Source organism: Podarcis erhardii (genome assembly GCF_964252035.2).
Source record: "Podarcis erhardii genome assembly, chromosome: 9".
Classification (NCBI taxonomy): domain Eukaryota; kingdom Metazoa; phylum Chordata; class Lepidosauria; order Squamata; family Lacertidae; genus Podarcis; species Podarcis erhardii.
This window is the reverse complement of record NC_138512.1, coordinates 1,958,729-1,976,259: the sequence shown is the minus strand read 5'-3', so window position 1 is coordinate 1,976,259 and position 17,531 is coordinate 1,958,729. Positions and strand designations below refer to the sequence as shown.

Here is a 17,531-nt window from a genome sequence, read left to right as displayed (position 1 = left end):
TGAAGCAAAGTTCTTAACCCGAGGTACTATTTCTGGGTTAGCGAAGTCTGTAACCTGAAGTGTATGTAAACTGAGGTACCACTGTACACCTTTAGGCGCCAGGCAAAAACGTTTGATTGACATCCTATGCCCTTTTAAAATGTGGTTTTTGAGGGGAGGCGGTTGTTGTTTTTATTTTGATTACCGTAGATTCCGGTGTATTAGGTGACTGGGCGCATCAGACGACCCCCCAAATTAGCAGCTGCAATTTGGGAATTTGTCTTATAAGCCCAGTCGCCTAATACGCTGGGCAGCTCTGGGCCGGGAGAAAGCTGCCCGGTGCAGAGCTGAGCCTGCCGCTCGCTGCTGCTGCTTCCAAAGCAGCAACGGGGGGGGGGGGGGCGCTCCGCTCTGTGCCACCTATACCCGGCGTATAAGGCGACCCCCAACTTTTTAACCTCTTTTCCGGGGTTAAAAAGTCGCCATATACGCTGGAATCTACGGTATATATTTTGTGATTTTATATTTCTGTTTTGTTCTATGAAACACCCTGAGAACTCCAGGTATAGGGTGGTATATAAATTCAATTAACAACAACAACAACAACAACAACAACAACAACTACTACTACTACTACTATTACTACTCCTCTAATAGAAATTAGCAGGCATCCTGGAAAACTAGACTAATTTTAAGACCATTTCCCCCATCAACAGCATTTCCTGATACTTGGAGAAGACACTGCTCCCGTTTTAGTAACTGTCTGATGAAACAATTGAAGCATCTATAATTATCATAAGCATTAACTACAAGAGAGGAAAACACACTTCTAGCATTAAAAAGGTATGTCTTCCGATTGATAACAGAATTATTAATTGGCTGACAGTGTTTTAATCACTTGGGTTTCATTAATGTTTTGTGGCAGAATAACAGGGTTAGCAATTGATGCAATTACATGAGCCCCCACCCGTCCCCTGCCCACAGGAAAGCCCTGTAGGAATGGCTGTTTCACTTAAGAGAAATGTAAGCAGGAGTCAGCAGTACAAACCTGTTCAGACAATTAAAAGTATTCAGGTTTATGTTGGCAAAATGCCAACATGCTGGAGACAGAGGCAAACGCTCCTTTTGACACAGCTTAACTCTGCTCAATCTGGCTTGGGACAAGATGTGATTCACCAGCCCAGCCAACGACTCAAACAAAGCCTTGGCAAAATTAAATTCAGAAGATACTTTGATGATTTAGAAATGTTTAAATTCTCAGCTCCTGCAAACAAAGCCCAGAGGTGAAACAAATAAGCTAAAAGGTAGTAGCATTTCATTGGGAAAAAGTACACCAAAAAAGCTAAAAAAGAAAAGCAGAAAAGCAAACAAACCAGCAATTGCATGTGTTATAGTCACGAAAGCAAGTTTTGTAGAACCCTTAGTTGCAAACATGACCCTATTTACTAGCAACCGTTTCCAATTCTGTGGAATTATTTTTGGTATGGGCTGCTGCTCCCTGTGTTGCTGATCACTGCTCGCTTTTGAGTTTCTGCACTGACTGTATCTCTCTGGTCAGGGTTCACATTTTTTTTATCTATAGTGTTCACTATTGCTTTTAATACTTTTGTCATTACCTACTTATAAGAAAAGTGGGGCATACATTTTTGCAATAAATAAGCAAACAAAGGAATTATTGCAACACTTAACTGTGACTGAAAAGAATTTGCATTTACTTAGTTTTCTCCTGGTTACATTATTATTTTGCCCTTCCTCCAAGGAGCTCAGGGAAGCTTATGTGTTTTTCCCATTTTTACCCTCACAAGAAGCATTTGATTGAAAGTGAGGCTGAGAGAGAGAATGGACTTAAGAATGCCCAATCAGGCATGGATTTAAACCCAGGTCTCTTCCTCTCCAATACTAACCACTATATCAGAGTGGTTTTCTGCCCAGAATGGAAACTGGGGAAAGGATGCAGCAATCCTGTAGCTCACTCACAATTACTTAACTTTGGTAAGCAAGTTATGTCTGTACTGCCTTATGTTTGGCTGATTTTGTGGCTTTTAAATGTGTTTAAATGTGTTTGTGTTTTATGCTTTTTGTATTTTTCTGTTGTGAACTACCCTGGGATCTTCAGATGATGATGATATTAATATTAATAATAAGAAGAAGTAATCAATGTAAACAGAGCCCAAACTGCAACATTTTCAAATTAAATTACACATCCAATGCAGCAGTTGCATTAATAAACTTAGATATTACTTTCTATCAATACCATGGGACGACCATCCGTCATGGATGCTTTAGCTGAGATTCCTGCATTGCAGGGGGTTGGCTACATGACCCTTGGGCTCCCTTTCATCTCTGCAATTCTATGATTCTAAATCCAACTAAGTCATACTCACAATGGAGGTAAGTTACTTATGCATTGTTTAGAATGTGTTGATGCTGAGCATCACTAATGTTGGATAGCCACCAGGGAGATCTTGACAAAACGCATCTGGTCTAACGCTATGGCTTTAAAATACATAAATTCATAGTCATCAGTGCCCATTAAAGATATCCCCCTTTGATGTTGTGAAGGAGGAAAAAATCACGTAATTGCACTTATTATTTACTCTCTCTTTCTAGTCATCTCCCAAACCTGTGAGATTCTATCAGCAAATTGGGTCTACCAGACAGACAGGCATGGGTGGGTAAGTAGGGAGAGGCAGAACTATGAAAAGCTCTTAAGTCAAGGATGAAAAGCTTGACCTTTATCTAGCAGGAGAAAGGAAGGATTCCGAGAGAGACATGACATGATTAGAGTGACAAGCAAGGAAGTTGATTTTCAAGTTTGCACAAAGTCAGTGAGAAGTAGCTTTTGTATGTTCTGCAAATATTTATCTTCACTAAATTCTTGCCCTGGGCTATCCTTTGCCCCTTAATTATCTTCCTTGATTAGTTCATAGTTTTCCTGTTGCTGGCTGGCAAGTGATTTTTTTATTTCTTTGGCTAACTCAAGATGCTAAGCACCATTTTTCAGTCCAACAGCAGGATTAATTTCAAATTTGCTTTGCTATTTTTTCGCATATGAGGTTTGCTTTGCTCAGAAGGGCACTATTTCCTGTTTTCCTTCAGTTCATGTTTTACCTCTAAAGGTGAGTACATTTTAGAATGTTGTTTCTAAATGCTGGTAAAAACTGCTTAACTAGAAAGTGACATTATGAAGTTAGTTCAGATAAGCAATCTATTTCTTCATCAAACCAAAACCGCTATTGAAATCTTAGGAAAGTAGAAAGTTTTATATGCAGTCTGCAAGAGAAAACCACAGGCAAATCACATCAGTTGACTTCATTAATGCCATGCCATTTGCCTACAATTTAGAATTTTGTTCGTCAGTCACCAATTTGCTGTGTGCATCTTGAAGCACTATTTTGATAGTGTCACATACACGTTAATATGGAATAATTTACTTTGCTATATATCAGCAGTAACAGCACCTGCTTAATGGCTTCAGGTTATAAATATTATTAATAAGACCAAGAAAACTTCTTAAGAGAATAGATATCTCATTGATCAAGGGCTGTCCCTTCATTCACCTCTGCCATTACGGGTAGTTGCATATTCTGGTTTTGATTTAAGATCTAACAACTGGGTCCACTTACTTGCTTGTCCTCAATTTTTAATATGTTATTATTTTTAAAATGTTACCATTTTCTTAATTTCTGAAGTGTGCTTAACATTACAAGTTCTTAAATTGGGCAGGCTTTGCTTTATGATGTGTCTTACAATAAAGGTTGCAGAACAGCTACAAATGCATACTTGAATGAATGATGTGAGCAGCTCACCTCCAAGCCTATGTTGTAGATGGATTAAGAGCAGGTCTTGCTCTTCAACCTTTTACTTGCCTCCAGCTAATTAATTTCTTTAAATCTGAAATCTAATCAAGTTCCATTTTAACAATCTCCAACTATTTCTTCATCTAACAATTCCACTTACAACACAGCCCTATGCATGTTTACATAAAAGCAAGTCCCACTTGGTTCCAAGGAGCTTACTTCCTAGTAAATTGTGTTTAGAATTAAGCACTTAAAACCAAGAAAAAGAATCTTCTCACATTCCACTGATTATAACCTCTTTAATTTACGAGCTATGAGCAATCTCCTCCTTAATATGCACAGTATTTACCATTGCTGCCAACGTGCCAAGCAGTAAGCTAAAGTACAGCAAGAGATGTGTAATTAAAATTAAATGTACATACACTTAAACCTCTAACCCTAAGGATGCACGCACATTGTTTTACCAGATTCTCAAAGTAGGGTACAATTTAAATATTTTTGCAATAGAACTAAAATTGCAAGCAGAGACAAAATTAAATCAAGGGTCAGCATTGGAAACAACAACTACAGGTAAAAAGCCTATCTAAAAATGAAAGGTCTTCAAAACCTGCTCAAAAGGGGACATTTTCCCCCAATTGCCCCACAGTGCTAAGAAAGTGATTCCAAAGCTTAGAGGCTAACACCAAACAGGCTCATGTGGCAGCAGCCAGCAGCCTTGCGAATGGCAAGATTGCCAGCAGGTTCTTATCCCCATATTTTAGTGACTGGGAGGGGATTTTTGGAAAGCACACTTAAAAGAAATAAGTGTCATTAGGCTCAACAGGGCTTAATTCCAGTTCAGCTACAAATTATTCTATAGGCTACATTTGCTGCTCAAAGAACAAAAAATAATAACCTTACTGGTCACAGAAACTAAAAACAAGCCATGTTATTGTACAGCTGATGGTATAAAGAGAGAATATATTTTCAGTAATTCCCCCTCCCTCCTGCAGCATCCCCTGTCCCTGCCTCTCTGTTCTGGGGGCTTCAGTGGGAGGGGAAATTGCCAAATATTGCTTCCCTCCCCATTTTTACTGATGAAAGACTCACCATTAGTGGAGTGACACCATTGGCTACAACCCCAAAGGCTTAGCACTATGGTCTACTGTCCCTGCTCTATAGCAGCCTTTGGCAACCTTGTGTCCTCCAGATGTTTTGAACTATGGCTGTGCTACCTGGAGCTCATGGGACTTGTAATGCAGAACATCCGGAGGGCACCAGGTTGGCAAAGGCACTCAAGACTATTAACTGCAGAGTCCTACTGAATGTAACATGCAAAATTACGCCACTGTAAATATCACACTTTAACAGTAAATAGTTGCAAAGATGCTAACATATCTAAAAGATTTGTGTGCTAAATGATAAGCCTATTCATTGACATTGGCCACTGAGCTGAAAAATGAAGAAAATCCTGACATCAGAGGAACAGCTATGTGAATTCAAAACAATTTTTATTACAATGTAATAAAACAGACAACAAAGCTGCTGAACAGATTCACTGTCCTTTTGACAATTAAGAAGAGCTGTGCCAATATTTCATTGCTTATGATTGATTCCAACCAAGGGAAAGAAATCTTTTAAAGAGGAAGATATTTAACGAAATTAACAATAGCAATTGTGTGTGTGTGTTGGAGCAGAGATGACCCTCTGATGGGGACACCGTTGCAGGGCCACGGCTCATGACAGAACAATGCCTCATTCCATCCTGAAACGCAGATGTCACATTTTAGGCCAATGACAAAGGGCAGGTCTGACAACTCACTTTCCATTTTAAGATATTTCTAACTTTTCCTTGTTGTGGCAGGCAACTAAATGGATTAAACCCAGCCTGGGGATTTGACACTCCAGCCGACAGGCTTCTATTTGTTGATTACTATTGATTTTCTTTGATACTTCATTTTAAAAATCAATAGCCAGGAAGAAAAATAGTCATGGTTTACACATACTTAAACATACTATTGTATGCTGGATGAGGCTACAGTTTTGGCAGGGCTCTAGCATCCAATTACGAGGAAAGCTCTTAACAGGTGAAAGAAAGGGCTCTAGATCGATATTCAGTTTTCTTCTTCAATCAGAGAAAGTGGCCATAAATTAGGCTCATCAGTGTTATTTTCAAGATGTTCCTGAAACAAATAACTTCAAAAGGTTTTTTAAAAAATATTTTATAGCATATTTTTTTTTGAAGGACAAAAGAAAAAACAAGGTTTACATATGGCAAAGCTAGATGAATCTCCCCCAATACCTTGAGTTCATCCGTGCCTTCAGTTTCTTAGCCTTCCTTTTTGATTTCTGTCTCTCTTCACCATCTTTTAAGGGCTCTGCTGGGATTGAACTTTCTACTACTATGTCCACAATGTACTTCTTCAATGACAAATGCTCCTGGAGGAAATAAGGAACCAGTGTTTAACAGAGAAAGTATTGGGGGGTTTTATTTTAAAAAGCAATAAAATATTATTTCCACTGCATCAAAAAGAGACCATTTTAAAATGTTAAAAAACTACCAGTACATGCTTAAAGAAAATATGCAAGATGATAATGAAAAATGATAGAAGAATCGCAGGCTCAAGGCCAGTTCAGAAATTCAGTTTTGCTCCCATGCCATGCTTGGCAGATGAAGGCATGAATTGTGTTCTCCAGTACCCACCATCGCTGCAGCTGAACCATGAGCCACCATGATCATGGGAAATGGACAAAAAGTGGGTTATGTAACATTTCCACATGAAAATCTAACAGTATTGCAAATACCTTTATTAGGAATACAGTGGTACCTCGCAAGACGAAATTAATTCGTTCTGCGAGTTTTTTTGTCTTGTGATTTTTTTCGTCTTGCGAAGCTTCAAAAATCACCAGTCTTCAAAAACCTCAAAAAAGGCTACAACACCGCGTGCTATGAGTTTCTCCTCTAAGTCAAGTCGCAACTGCACCCCCTGAATGCACGGTTTCAAGAAAAAGGAAACAAACTTGCAAGACAAAGGAAACAAACTTGCAAGACGTTTCCGTCTTGCGAAGCAAGCCCATAGGGAAATCCATCTTGCAAAGCAACTCAAAAAACGAAAAACTCTTTCGTCTTGCAAGTTTTTCGTCTCACGAGGAATTCATCTTGCGAGGTACCACTGTAACTAATCTACAGTGGTGCCTCGCAAGACGAAAAGAATCCGTTCCGCGAGTCTCTTCGTCTAGCGGTTTTTTTGTCTTGCGAAGCAAGCCCATTAGCGGCTTAGCGGATTAGCGCTATTAGCGGCTTTTAGCGGCTTAGAAAAAGGGGGGGGGAGGGGAAAAAAGCCGGAGAAATTTGCAAGACATTTTCGTCTTGCGAAGCAAGCCCATGGGGAAATTCGTCTTGCAAAGCACCTCCAAAACAGAAAACCCTTTCGTCTAGCGGGTTTTTCGTCTTGCGAGGCATTCGTCTTGCGGGGCACCACTGTATTACAAAGCAATGATCTAGCTCTCAAGTTAACGAACTCTTTCCTTGAGGTTTGAGGTCAGGAATCTGTTGAACGGATTCAAGTACAGTGGTACTTCAGGTTACATACGCTTCAGGTTACACACTCCACTAACCCAGAAATAGTGCTTCAGATTAAGAACTTTGCTTCAGGATAAGAACAGAAATCGGGCTCTGGCGGTGCGGCAGCAGCAGGATGCCCCATTAGCTAAAGTGGTGCTTCAGGTTAAGAACAGTTTCAGGTTAAGAACGGACCTCCGGAACGAATTAAGTACTTAACCTGAGGTACCACTGTACTCATGTTGAATAGATCAAAAGGTACTTCCTCCCAAACATACATTTATTTATATTATTTTTAAAGGAAGATTTATAAACCACTTAAATCACATACATGGTGTACAACAGGAGCATGGAACTTTTTTCACCCTAAGGGCCAAATTCCCTTGTGAGCATCCTACCAGGCATTGGATACCAGTGATGAGTGTGGGCAGAAGCAAAAACCGTCAGAGCAACAGATGTGACGCTGGCTTTTGGTCAGGAGGCCACACTCAAGTCATGCAAATTCAGAGGTTTCTCTCCATCTGGGCAAGGAAGAGGCATCATCACAGGCTAAGGGCTTATTCTAGGCACACAAAGGCACTCAGAGAGGGAGAGGAAAAAGACCAGGACTGCAGGCAAGCAGGTGCCCCAAGTCAAAAACTGGTCTGGTTCAGCACCTGACTGGAGTCAGCAGCTTTTTGGGAATGGGTAGAACTCAACTGGCCCCTCATGTCACCTGGTCCTTGCTGAACTGTTAGCTGCAATACCACCCCTGGCCATCTGCAGTGATGGTGCTTGAAGCCAGAAGCTCCCTTTTCCTGCCCCCAGCCAACGGTGGTGCAGAGAGTAAATAGTGGCTGGACTTTGCTGGTTTGATGCCCCTGGTGTCCTACTGACCGCTAGAAACAAAAATGTACATCAGCCCCTTGGGTTGTCAACCTGTAATTAAGCTCCCTGGCATTACTCCCTATTTATTTTAGTTTCTTCTGAAAGCAGAAGGAAGGAAATGTTAACCCCCTTCTCTGAAACAGGTACCTTCACATGTGGGTCACCACCAAATCTAAGGTGACATTACCTCCCCCCCCCCCCCCGTATGCTCAGCAACAACTGATAAACACTCTGCCTGTTAGGTGGAAATTATGAATGAGGTATGACCTCCTCTAACTCCTCACGTGTCTTTCCTGATCTAATCTGAGACCCAACAGACATCTCTATCCGAACGATAAGAATACAGCACACACATTCATTCATCTTAACGGGAGCTTGAACAAAAAGGGGTTTCCCAGAGTTCTCAGCTTTCAGCTGCAGCAGCTCAGATTAATCTCAAACTTCATCTTTCTAAATCAGAAGCAGAATAATAACACGTTGCATCACATCCAACTGTCACTTCTTCAAGAAGCAGATCAAAGTGGGGGATTATCAGCAGGGGCAGATCTAATATCTAAAGTGGGAGGGGGGGAGAAAAGGACATCCAACCAGAAGCTCAAAAAGTATCAAATATCAATGGCAGATTGTGAATCTTGGAGCTGCCATGCGGTGCTATGCTTCACTGGCTATCACATCCAGCTAAATTCACGGAAATCTACCTTGTGAGCACTTCACTTATTGGAAACTTAGCAAAGTTCAACACAGAAAAAGATGGTGTCCGCGTATGCAAAGTAATTGGAGGGCCTACAGTGGTATGATATTCAACAAATTGTGCTAATCTTCCTCAAGCTTTTACTTAAGGAGAAATATAGCTTGCAAGGAAGTCTCATGCACACTCTGTTCCAGATAAGATAAGAGTTGAGACCCAAACAGAATTAATGTTGTCCAGTTTTTTTCTTTTCGTAGATCAAATCAACAGGACATACCACCAACACTTTTGAAAGTCCCACTGGTTTCAAAATTAGTTTGCCATGCAGAACTGGGAGCAGGGAGGGGGCAGTTTGGTTTGAGAAGTCCCACAGGCCCCATGGACACACAGACCTGGCCCTGCTGTTCTTGCAATCCTGGGCATCTTTGTTTAATTGTTTATTTTATCACCAACCCCACTTACGTATGTAGTTTTTGGAAGTAAAAGGAGATAAAACTGAATGTTTAAGTGACATGAGATACTGCTCTACCCATTCATATTATCATAGCCGTTGACATACAGCTTGTCTGGTTCTGCAATACATGGGTCACCTGCTAGTAAAAAACGATAAATGCCCCAACCTCCCATTGAAATCAGGAAGCCGTCAAGCCTTTATCAATCCCACATGGGCACAAGCCAAACAAAGGGAAACACCGTTAAGTTAAACTTCTGCTTAAATTTCCTATCAAATGTGCTTAAAAGACTCATTCAATGGAAAGTTATCCTTTCTAGATTGTGCCCTACAAATACCATATATAATGGTTTTAGCCCACATCTAAAGGAAAGCCATTAAATCTAGGTTGATTTTAACTATATTTCATAACATTCTTCTTTCTTTGTCACTTGACAAAGAGAATCATCCATCTTTTGTTTAGTTTATAAATATTTGCAGAAATACTTCTTGATGCCCTCTTCTAGACCTCAGGAAATATACTGCAAAATGTCAGGTTCTATTTCCTAAAGCATTACTTAACATTTATCAAACACCTAATAGACTACTGTGCACAAAAGTAAACTGTAATAGTCCCTCATCCGAAGGCCTACCCTTTAAGACATGCACAGGGGTCATGTAACATTTACTATTTTTAATAGTTTTAACTGTTAACTTTTTAACCTGGCATGTTTTGTTGTATATTTCAATTAAGGTTGTTTTTAATGCTTTGATGGAATTGTTTTACTGTGAATCTTAATTATGTATGGATGTTATGGTAATTTTATACTTGTAAACAGTCAGTTTTCCATGTAAGTAATATATTAATTAATAATTTCAAATTTCAATAGCAGAAGGTAGGGAAGAAAAACCTAGTGCATTCTGTTTCATGTGTGAGTACACTAACACTTTCTGAAGAAGTGTTTCTATAATATTCTGGTTACAGATAGGTAGCCGTGTTGGTCTGCCATAGTCAAAACAAAACAAATTCCTTCCAGTAGCACCTTAAAGACCAACTAAGTCAGTTCTTGGTATGAGCTTTCGTGTGCATGCACACTTCTTCAGATACGTATCTGAAGAAGTGTGCATGCACACGAAAGCTCATACCAAGAACTGACTTAGTTTGTCTTTAAGGTGCTACTGGAAGGAATTTGTTTTTTTTATAATATTCTGGTAAGCAAAGGCAACACTTAGTATTGTAAACTCTGGAAACAGCAGAGGTTATTTGAAGCAAATACTTCTTAGAAACATCAGTGATCACTTTTATGATTACACCTTTATCATAAAAGCAAAACATGACTGAATCACATTTGAAAGCCCCACATGGTATTGCTATGAAGCTGGAAGAGATTTTGAACACAAAAATGGCTTATAGGAAGTGAAAAATGACACACACACACACACACACAAAATGGAAGATGCTGAATATTGTTTTGGTTCTTTATATTCTGCTAAGGACAAAAAGAATACTGATGTGCATAAATACTTTCATGAATGATATATAAACTCAGATTTATGTAAACTTCATTATTCTAATGCATTTATAATCATCTGAATGCATTAGAATAGAAAAGTTAGACTTTACACTTCAGATGAAGCTTACAAATAGATTACAGCTCGGCATATTAAAAAAGCATTTCAAACAAAGAAATGATAATTTCCCGGAAAATGCATGTCAGCTGTCTTATTAACACACTTTCCCCAGCTAGCACAACAAGAGCAGGCTGGGGCCCGGGGAAAACTGCGTGCCAGAGGCCACCCTGGGGGAAAACAAACGCAGTACAGGCCCTCCTCTGCTGGGAAATATTATTATTATTGTTGTTGAATTATTATTATTATTGTTGTTGTTATTATATTTCATATTTTTAATATTATCATTATCATACTTTCTTCTTCTTCTTCTTCTTCTTCTTCTTCTTCTTCTTCTTCTTCTTCTTCTTCTTCTAAGAACTGTAATCGTGTCCATGCAGGAGGCCTGAACCACTGAAGGGATGTATATATCTTTTAAATTATTTTCCCCCTTTTTAATTTTTTTCATTTAAAAGTCTGCTCTCTCACTCTCACTACATCTTATTTCTACCTTTTATTTTTTAGATTCCAACACCTCAACATTTTTAATATTAATTTAAACTTTTTAAAGTCCCTACGTTTTCATCCCCCTCTCCTGCTTTTTTTAATCACATGTTATTACGCTCTTCTTTTCCACTTCTTTCTCCCCCTCTCAATAGACAAACAAATATAAAGATCACACACACACACACACACACACACACAAAACAACAACAACAACATACTTCCCCAACCATTTTCAATAGCGCTCTCTCTTCTTTCTTGTCTTTTATCTCATCCTCCTCCATTCTCCCCAACTCCACCCATCCCTCAACAACCACATGCACCCCTTGTTCCAATGACTGTATACAAAAAATAAGCACACAAACAAAAATAGAGCTCACCCGCCCCCTCATCTCCACCCACCACATAAATGCAACAAACAAAATGTGCAGGTTAAAAAAAAGAGAAGGCAAACAGAAAAAGGCAAACTCATACTAACTAAAACAACATCCCCACCCCAATAAAACAATCAACAAATAGGCTAAAACCCAACAAATATCTAACATAAGGGTGGCGCCAGAGCGTGCCAACACTCACATCCCTACCCTAATACCCCAACAAACCAAAAATGTTGTTAACAATACTGACAACATTGTTTATAAACTTTACACCCAACACTAGCACCACAAAGGCACTTGACACCATCTCAATGACCCACCCCCATCACAAGCGCAAGAGGGGACGGCCTGTTCTCAGACAAGGCCATCCATGCCAGCTGAGACACAGGACCTGGGAGCCAAATGGTCCAAGCTACCCCAAACAAACATCTATATAACTATATATGGGCTACTTTCTATAACCTACCCCTCCATCTTCAGTCCATCCGTAACTCTAACCCCCTTCTTCCCCCACCCACCACACTATATGTCAGCACAACACACTAGGTTCGAGAAGACAATATACGGTGAGAAACAGGACAACCCAGATGGGTTGCTCAGCTGCCTCTCACTCTGGCCCAGACAACAGTGGCAGTAAGAAGAAGCAGCAGACCCCCTGCTCCTTGGTGCTCTGCCTGGCAAGCCGGCCGGTGGTAGCGAGGAGGAGAAGAAAAGGAGCAGCAGCAGCAGCTAGGGAGAATGGCAGGGAGGATGCAGGGAGGAGGGCCAGGGCAGGCAGGCCTTCTGCTCCAGGGCCTTCCAAAGCCTGGAGCCAGGCAAGAACATCCCAGAAAACAGTGACAGTTGCAACAGATTCCGGTACCCCAAAGCTGGTCCTCTGAAGCTTTGTATATCATCTTCTATCTAGTGAAATCATTACAGAAGAGTTCTCCTTGGGACACTGTAACAAAAAATTCCTACTTAAAAACCCCCAGTATCAGCTGACTGGGCCTTTTACTCCTAGTGTAATTCCAGCTTAGATCAGAGTTCATGTGTTCAGAATTGATTTAAAATCAAGACAAATTGTATCACCAAGCCTCTATTTAAATCAATTACTTTAATCAACCTCTCCATTAGTAGTTCATTTTTTAAAGAAAGCACATTCTCATTTGTTCAGTCAAACACTGATTTACAACCAAACAGAACTTCTGCATGACATGAAGTAGAATTTTGTACTATGAATGAGGTTCATGCTTCCACTTTTTATGTGTAATCATTGTGCTGGATGCTTGCAGATTTTTATGCTATTAAGATGGTTTAAGAAGATTAAACATAATATTGTTTCTGGGCAATCCAGAGCAACACACGTTACCACTGCCCTCTGCTGGGTCCTAAGCCAGGATGCCCTCCATTCAGATCCAATGTATTTTTGACTCCCTTAAGGAACACGAAATCATAGAACTGTAGAGTTGGAAGGGATCCCAGGCGTCATCTAGTCCAACCCTCTGCAATGCACATGCAGGATGAAATGCGGCTCAAAGCACAGAAAAGGTAAAGAGATACCATATTGCATCAGTTGAAACATGGTCAGAAAGGAAGGTTAAAGGGATCAGGTACCAGGTGATGGGAAATGGCCTTGCCTGAGACCCTGGAGAGCTGCTGCCAGTCATGGCGGACAATATAGGGCCCGGTGGACAAATAGTCTTGCCTAGTATGTGCCATCTTGTTGTGTCCCATAAAACTCAAACATACTACAGGAGATTACATCCAAGAAAGAAAATGAAGTTCCAAGGAGCACAAGCTACAATAAGAATATAATGGAGTTTAGGAAAAGGATTCTTAACTGTCATCATTTTTACGCCTCTTTTATAAACAAGTGATCCAAAACTAATCTAAAGAACAAAATCAGCAATCCTGTACCCCTGCCCTGGATGAAAATCTACAGAACAGATCATGACAATCCTCAAATGGCATTGCTGTATGATTGCTAATGAAACAACTTTAAAAATCGGCCAGCTCTTTGTCAGTAGATTTTCTCTTGATCAAGATAAATACCACATAATCTGATGGCTCCTTTGGTAGCTCAGGGAACCCTATGGAAGCTCCCCATTGAGCTTTCTGTCCAGCAAAGTGCCTTTGCTTCTCAGCATGCAGCTATTATGTGTACAGGGCTTAAAACGAAAATGTGTCAAAGATCAACTGTATGTTACCTGAAGTGTCAAGTGCACAAGGTGAAAGGTGAAATTTCATTAGGTCAGAGGTGGTATAAATAAAAATCTTATATGCCAAAGAAGAAAGGTCATTTAATATGAAGACATTGGAGATGACAAGCAATAACTTTAAGTAGGAATAGTGTGTTCCTACCTTCATTGATTAAAATTAAAATGGGAAGCACTGACAACAAAGCATACCCACAAACACATTATTTACCCTGTGCTTTGAAATCTTACCCCAAGTCATCATCATTTCATTTGTATGCAATCTATCCTCAAAATCATGATAACAAAACATCCCAAAATCAACGACTGCAAGAAGAGTTTCATAAGAGGAATAATAAAAAGCAACAGAGAACAAATGCAACAGCATTCCAAACAACAACATTTCATTTCAACAGCATTTCAATAAAACATACCATGTTTTTCGCTCTATAGGACGCACCTGACCATAGAACGCACCTTGTTTTAGAGGGGGAGAACAAGAAAAAAATTCTCTCCCTCTCTGCTCAGGGCCCCTTCAGCGAAGTGGCAGGAAAAACGGAGCCCCTTCCATTTCTCCTCCCGCTTCGCTGAAGGGGCGCTGCGCAGCTCTCCCTCTCTGCTGAAGCCAGGAGAGTCTTGCTCTCCTGGCTTCAGAGAAAGGAACTTAAAGCCTGCGGAGCGCAGCGTGAGGTCCCGCTGCGCTCCAAAGGCTTCAGGCAGCTATCCCTGAAGCCTGGAGAGTGAGAGGCGTCGGTGCACACTGACCCCTCTCGCACTCCAGGCTTCAGCAAAACAACGCGTAGCCTCCAGAGCGTGGAGGAAGCGCTCCCTCTGCGCTTCGGAGGCTTCGCGTTGCTATCGCTGAAACCAAGGAGCCTGCATTCGCTCCATAGGACGCACACACATTTCCCCTTGATTTTTGGAGGGGAAAAGTACGTCCTATAGAGCGAAAAATATGGTACATCTCTTGGTGGTAACAAAAACAAGGGAGTTTGAAATCAAATCAATTTATTTTGGTCATTGACCAGAATGCAACCTATACAACAACAGAGAGCATACAAACATAAATAGATTAAAATTAAGCTCTATGAGCTAATACACAATAAATAACTCAGATATAAAACAACTAAGATATATAAGTTAAAACCCTAATCACTAATTTAAAACATATTAAGACATCAGCTGTTAGATTCATTCAAAGCTTGTCTCCTTAATTTTATAGCAGCAGCACAGAATTTAGCAACTTTTAATGTAATCTCTGTTTCCTGTCTCCTATTAAGTATCTTAAGTAATAATCATCAGTTCTGCTTGGGGTTTGCTGCATGATTGGAGTGATAAACGTAGAGCATATAACTTTGTAGTAATGACAATGTAATAGGGCATGAGTAGCAGTTTCAACTTCCTTCAAACCACACAGGCATGTTTGCTTTGAATATGGTTTGCCTTCAAATCTGCCCTGCAGTAATTCTGATGAAAGGACATTAAATTTGGCAGGGGTAAAACCTGTTCTAAATTTGGGTCAGCTGCTTTGTGCTTCATTTCAGAAGTAAAAGTGCTACACAAATATAATCCTTGGATGTGTAAATTCTAGGTAGAAATAGTCCCCATTCCCATAGACTCTCAAACTACATCTATCTATCTATCTATCTATCTATCTATCTAGTATTTCTGACCTAACATTTTGAAATTTTGAATCTGCGAATAAATGTGGGAAATTGTCGGCTTGGCAATTAAAATAGAGACAGAAGCAAAGTACTATTACAAACATTGTATCTGATGGAAAATCTATGGAAAACCCTGCAGATATAAGAAAATGTTTTCAGAAATACTTTAAACAGCTGTATAAAAAAGGTAAAGAAGATAAGGATAAAATTGTGCAATTTCTTGCGGCGAATGAAATGCAGAAAATTCCCGAGGATAAAAGGTTCCTACTAAATGGCATGATTACAAGACAGGAGGTTGAGATGGCAATAAATAAGATGCAGTTAGGCAAAGCCCCAGGACCGGATGGTCTTTCTGCAAAATATTATAAAATATTGAAAGATTGGCTAATTCAACCGTTGGCAGATGTGTGTAATAAGATTTTAAGAGGGGACAAAGCTCCCGAAACCTGGAAAGATGCATTTATCACTCTGATTCCAAAAATAGATCAAGATAGATCTGATGTAAAAAATTATAGACCAATCTCATTACTTAATGTGGACTATAAAATCTTCGCAAACATTTTGGCCAATAGATTAAAAAAGGTTCTATCAAATTATATACATAAGGACCAGGCAGGATTTCTGCCTGGGAGACATATGAAAGATAACATTAGAAATATAATTGATATAATAGAAAGGTTGGAAGCGAAAAGAAATTGTAAAGCAATGTTAATGTTTATTGATGCTGAAAAGGCCTTTGATAATGTTTCTTGGTTATTTACGCTGAAAAACGTAGAAAGAATTGAGGTTGGCCAGGAATTTTTAAATGGTATCAATGCGACCTATTTTGAACAAAAAGCAAAAATCATAGTTAATAATGTGGTCTCAGAGGAAATCAGAATTGAGAAAGGAACCAGGCAAGGGTGCCTGCTTTCCCCTCTATTTATTTCTGTTCTGGAGGTTTTGCTAAACATGTTGAGGAAAGAGGAGGAGGTTAAAGGCACTGTAGTAGGATCCAAGCAATATAAATTAAAAGCCTTTGCTGATCACTTGGTTTTAACTTTACAAGATCCAGAAACCAGTGCAGTAAAAGCATTGGAGTTGATTCAAGAGTTTGGGCAGGTAGCAGGATTTAAATTAAACAAGAGCAAAACCAAAGTTTTAGAAAAAAACTTAGCTAATGAGGAAAGAAAAACCCTTTCTGAAAGGACAAGCCTTCTTTCTGTGAAAAAAGTTAAATATCTGGGTGTGAATTTATTGGTAAAGAATTTGAATCTCTATAAAGATAATTATGAAAAATTATGGAATGAAATCAAGAGAGATCTTGAGATATGGTCAAACCTAAAACTTTCAATGATGGGCCGAGTATTGGTGGTTAAGATGAATGTATTGGTGAAGATGTTGTTTTTATTTCAAGCTCTACCAATCATTGATAATGTTAAATGTTTTAAAGAATGGCAGAAGGCATTGTCTAAATTTATCTGGCAGGAGGAAAAACCTAGAATTACCGTATTTTTCGCTCTATAAGACGCACCAGACTACAAGACTCACCTAGTTTTTGGAGGAGGAAAACAAGAAAAAAAAAATTCTGAATCTCAGAAGCCATAACAGCAAGAGGGATCGCTGCGCAGTGAAAGCCGCAATCCCTCTTGCTGTTCTGGCTTCTGGGATAGCTGCACAGCCTGCATTCGCTCCATAAGTCGCACAAACATTTTCCCTTACTTTTTAGGAGGGAAAAAGTGAGTCTTATAGAGCAAAAAATACGGTAAATATAAATTACTTACAGATATAAAAGAAAGAGGGGGTTTTTCCTACCAGACCTGAAGATATACTTTGAAGCTGCTGCCTTCTGCTGGATCAAGGATTGGATTCAATTAGAGAATGATGATGCGTTAGATTTGGAGGGACTGGATAATC

At 39.7% G+C, this 17,531-nt stretch overlaps 1 protein-coding gene across 1 annotated transcript in view; it reads right to left on the bottom strand.

Moving 5' to 3' along the window:
- SCAPER (S-phase cyclin A associated protein in the ER) overlaps positions 1–17,531 on the bottom strand; it is a 216,213-nt gene that overhangs the window by 112,493 nt on the left and 86,189 nt on the right. The window contains exon 21 of the mRNA XM_081876511.1: positions 6,061–6,197. Coding sequence (XP_081732637.1) covers positions 6,061–6,197 — 137 coding nt within the window. The remainder of the gene's footprint in view (positions 1–6,060; positions 6,198–17,531) is intronic.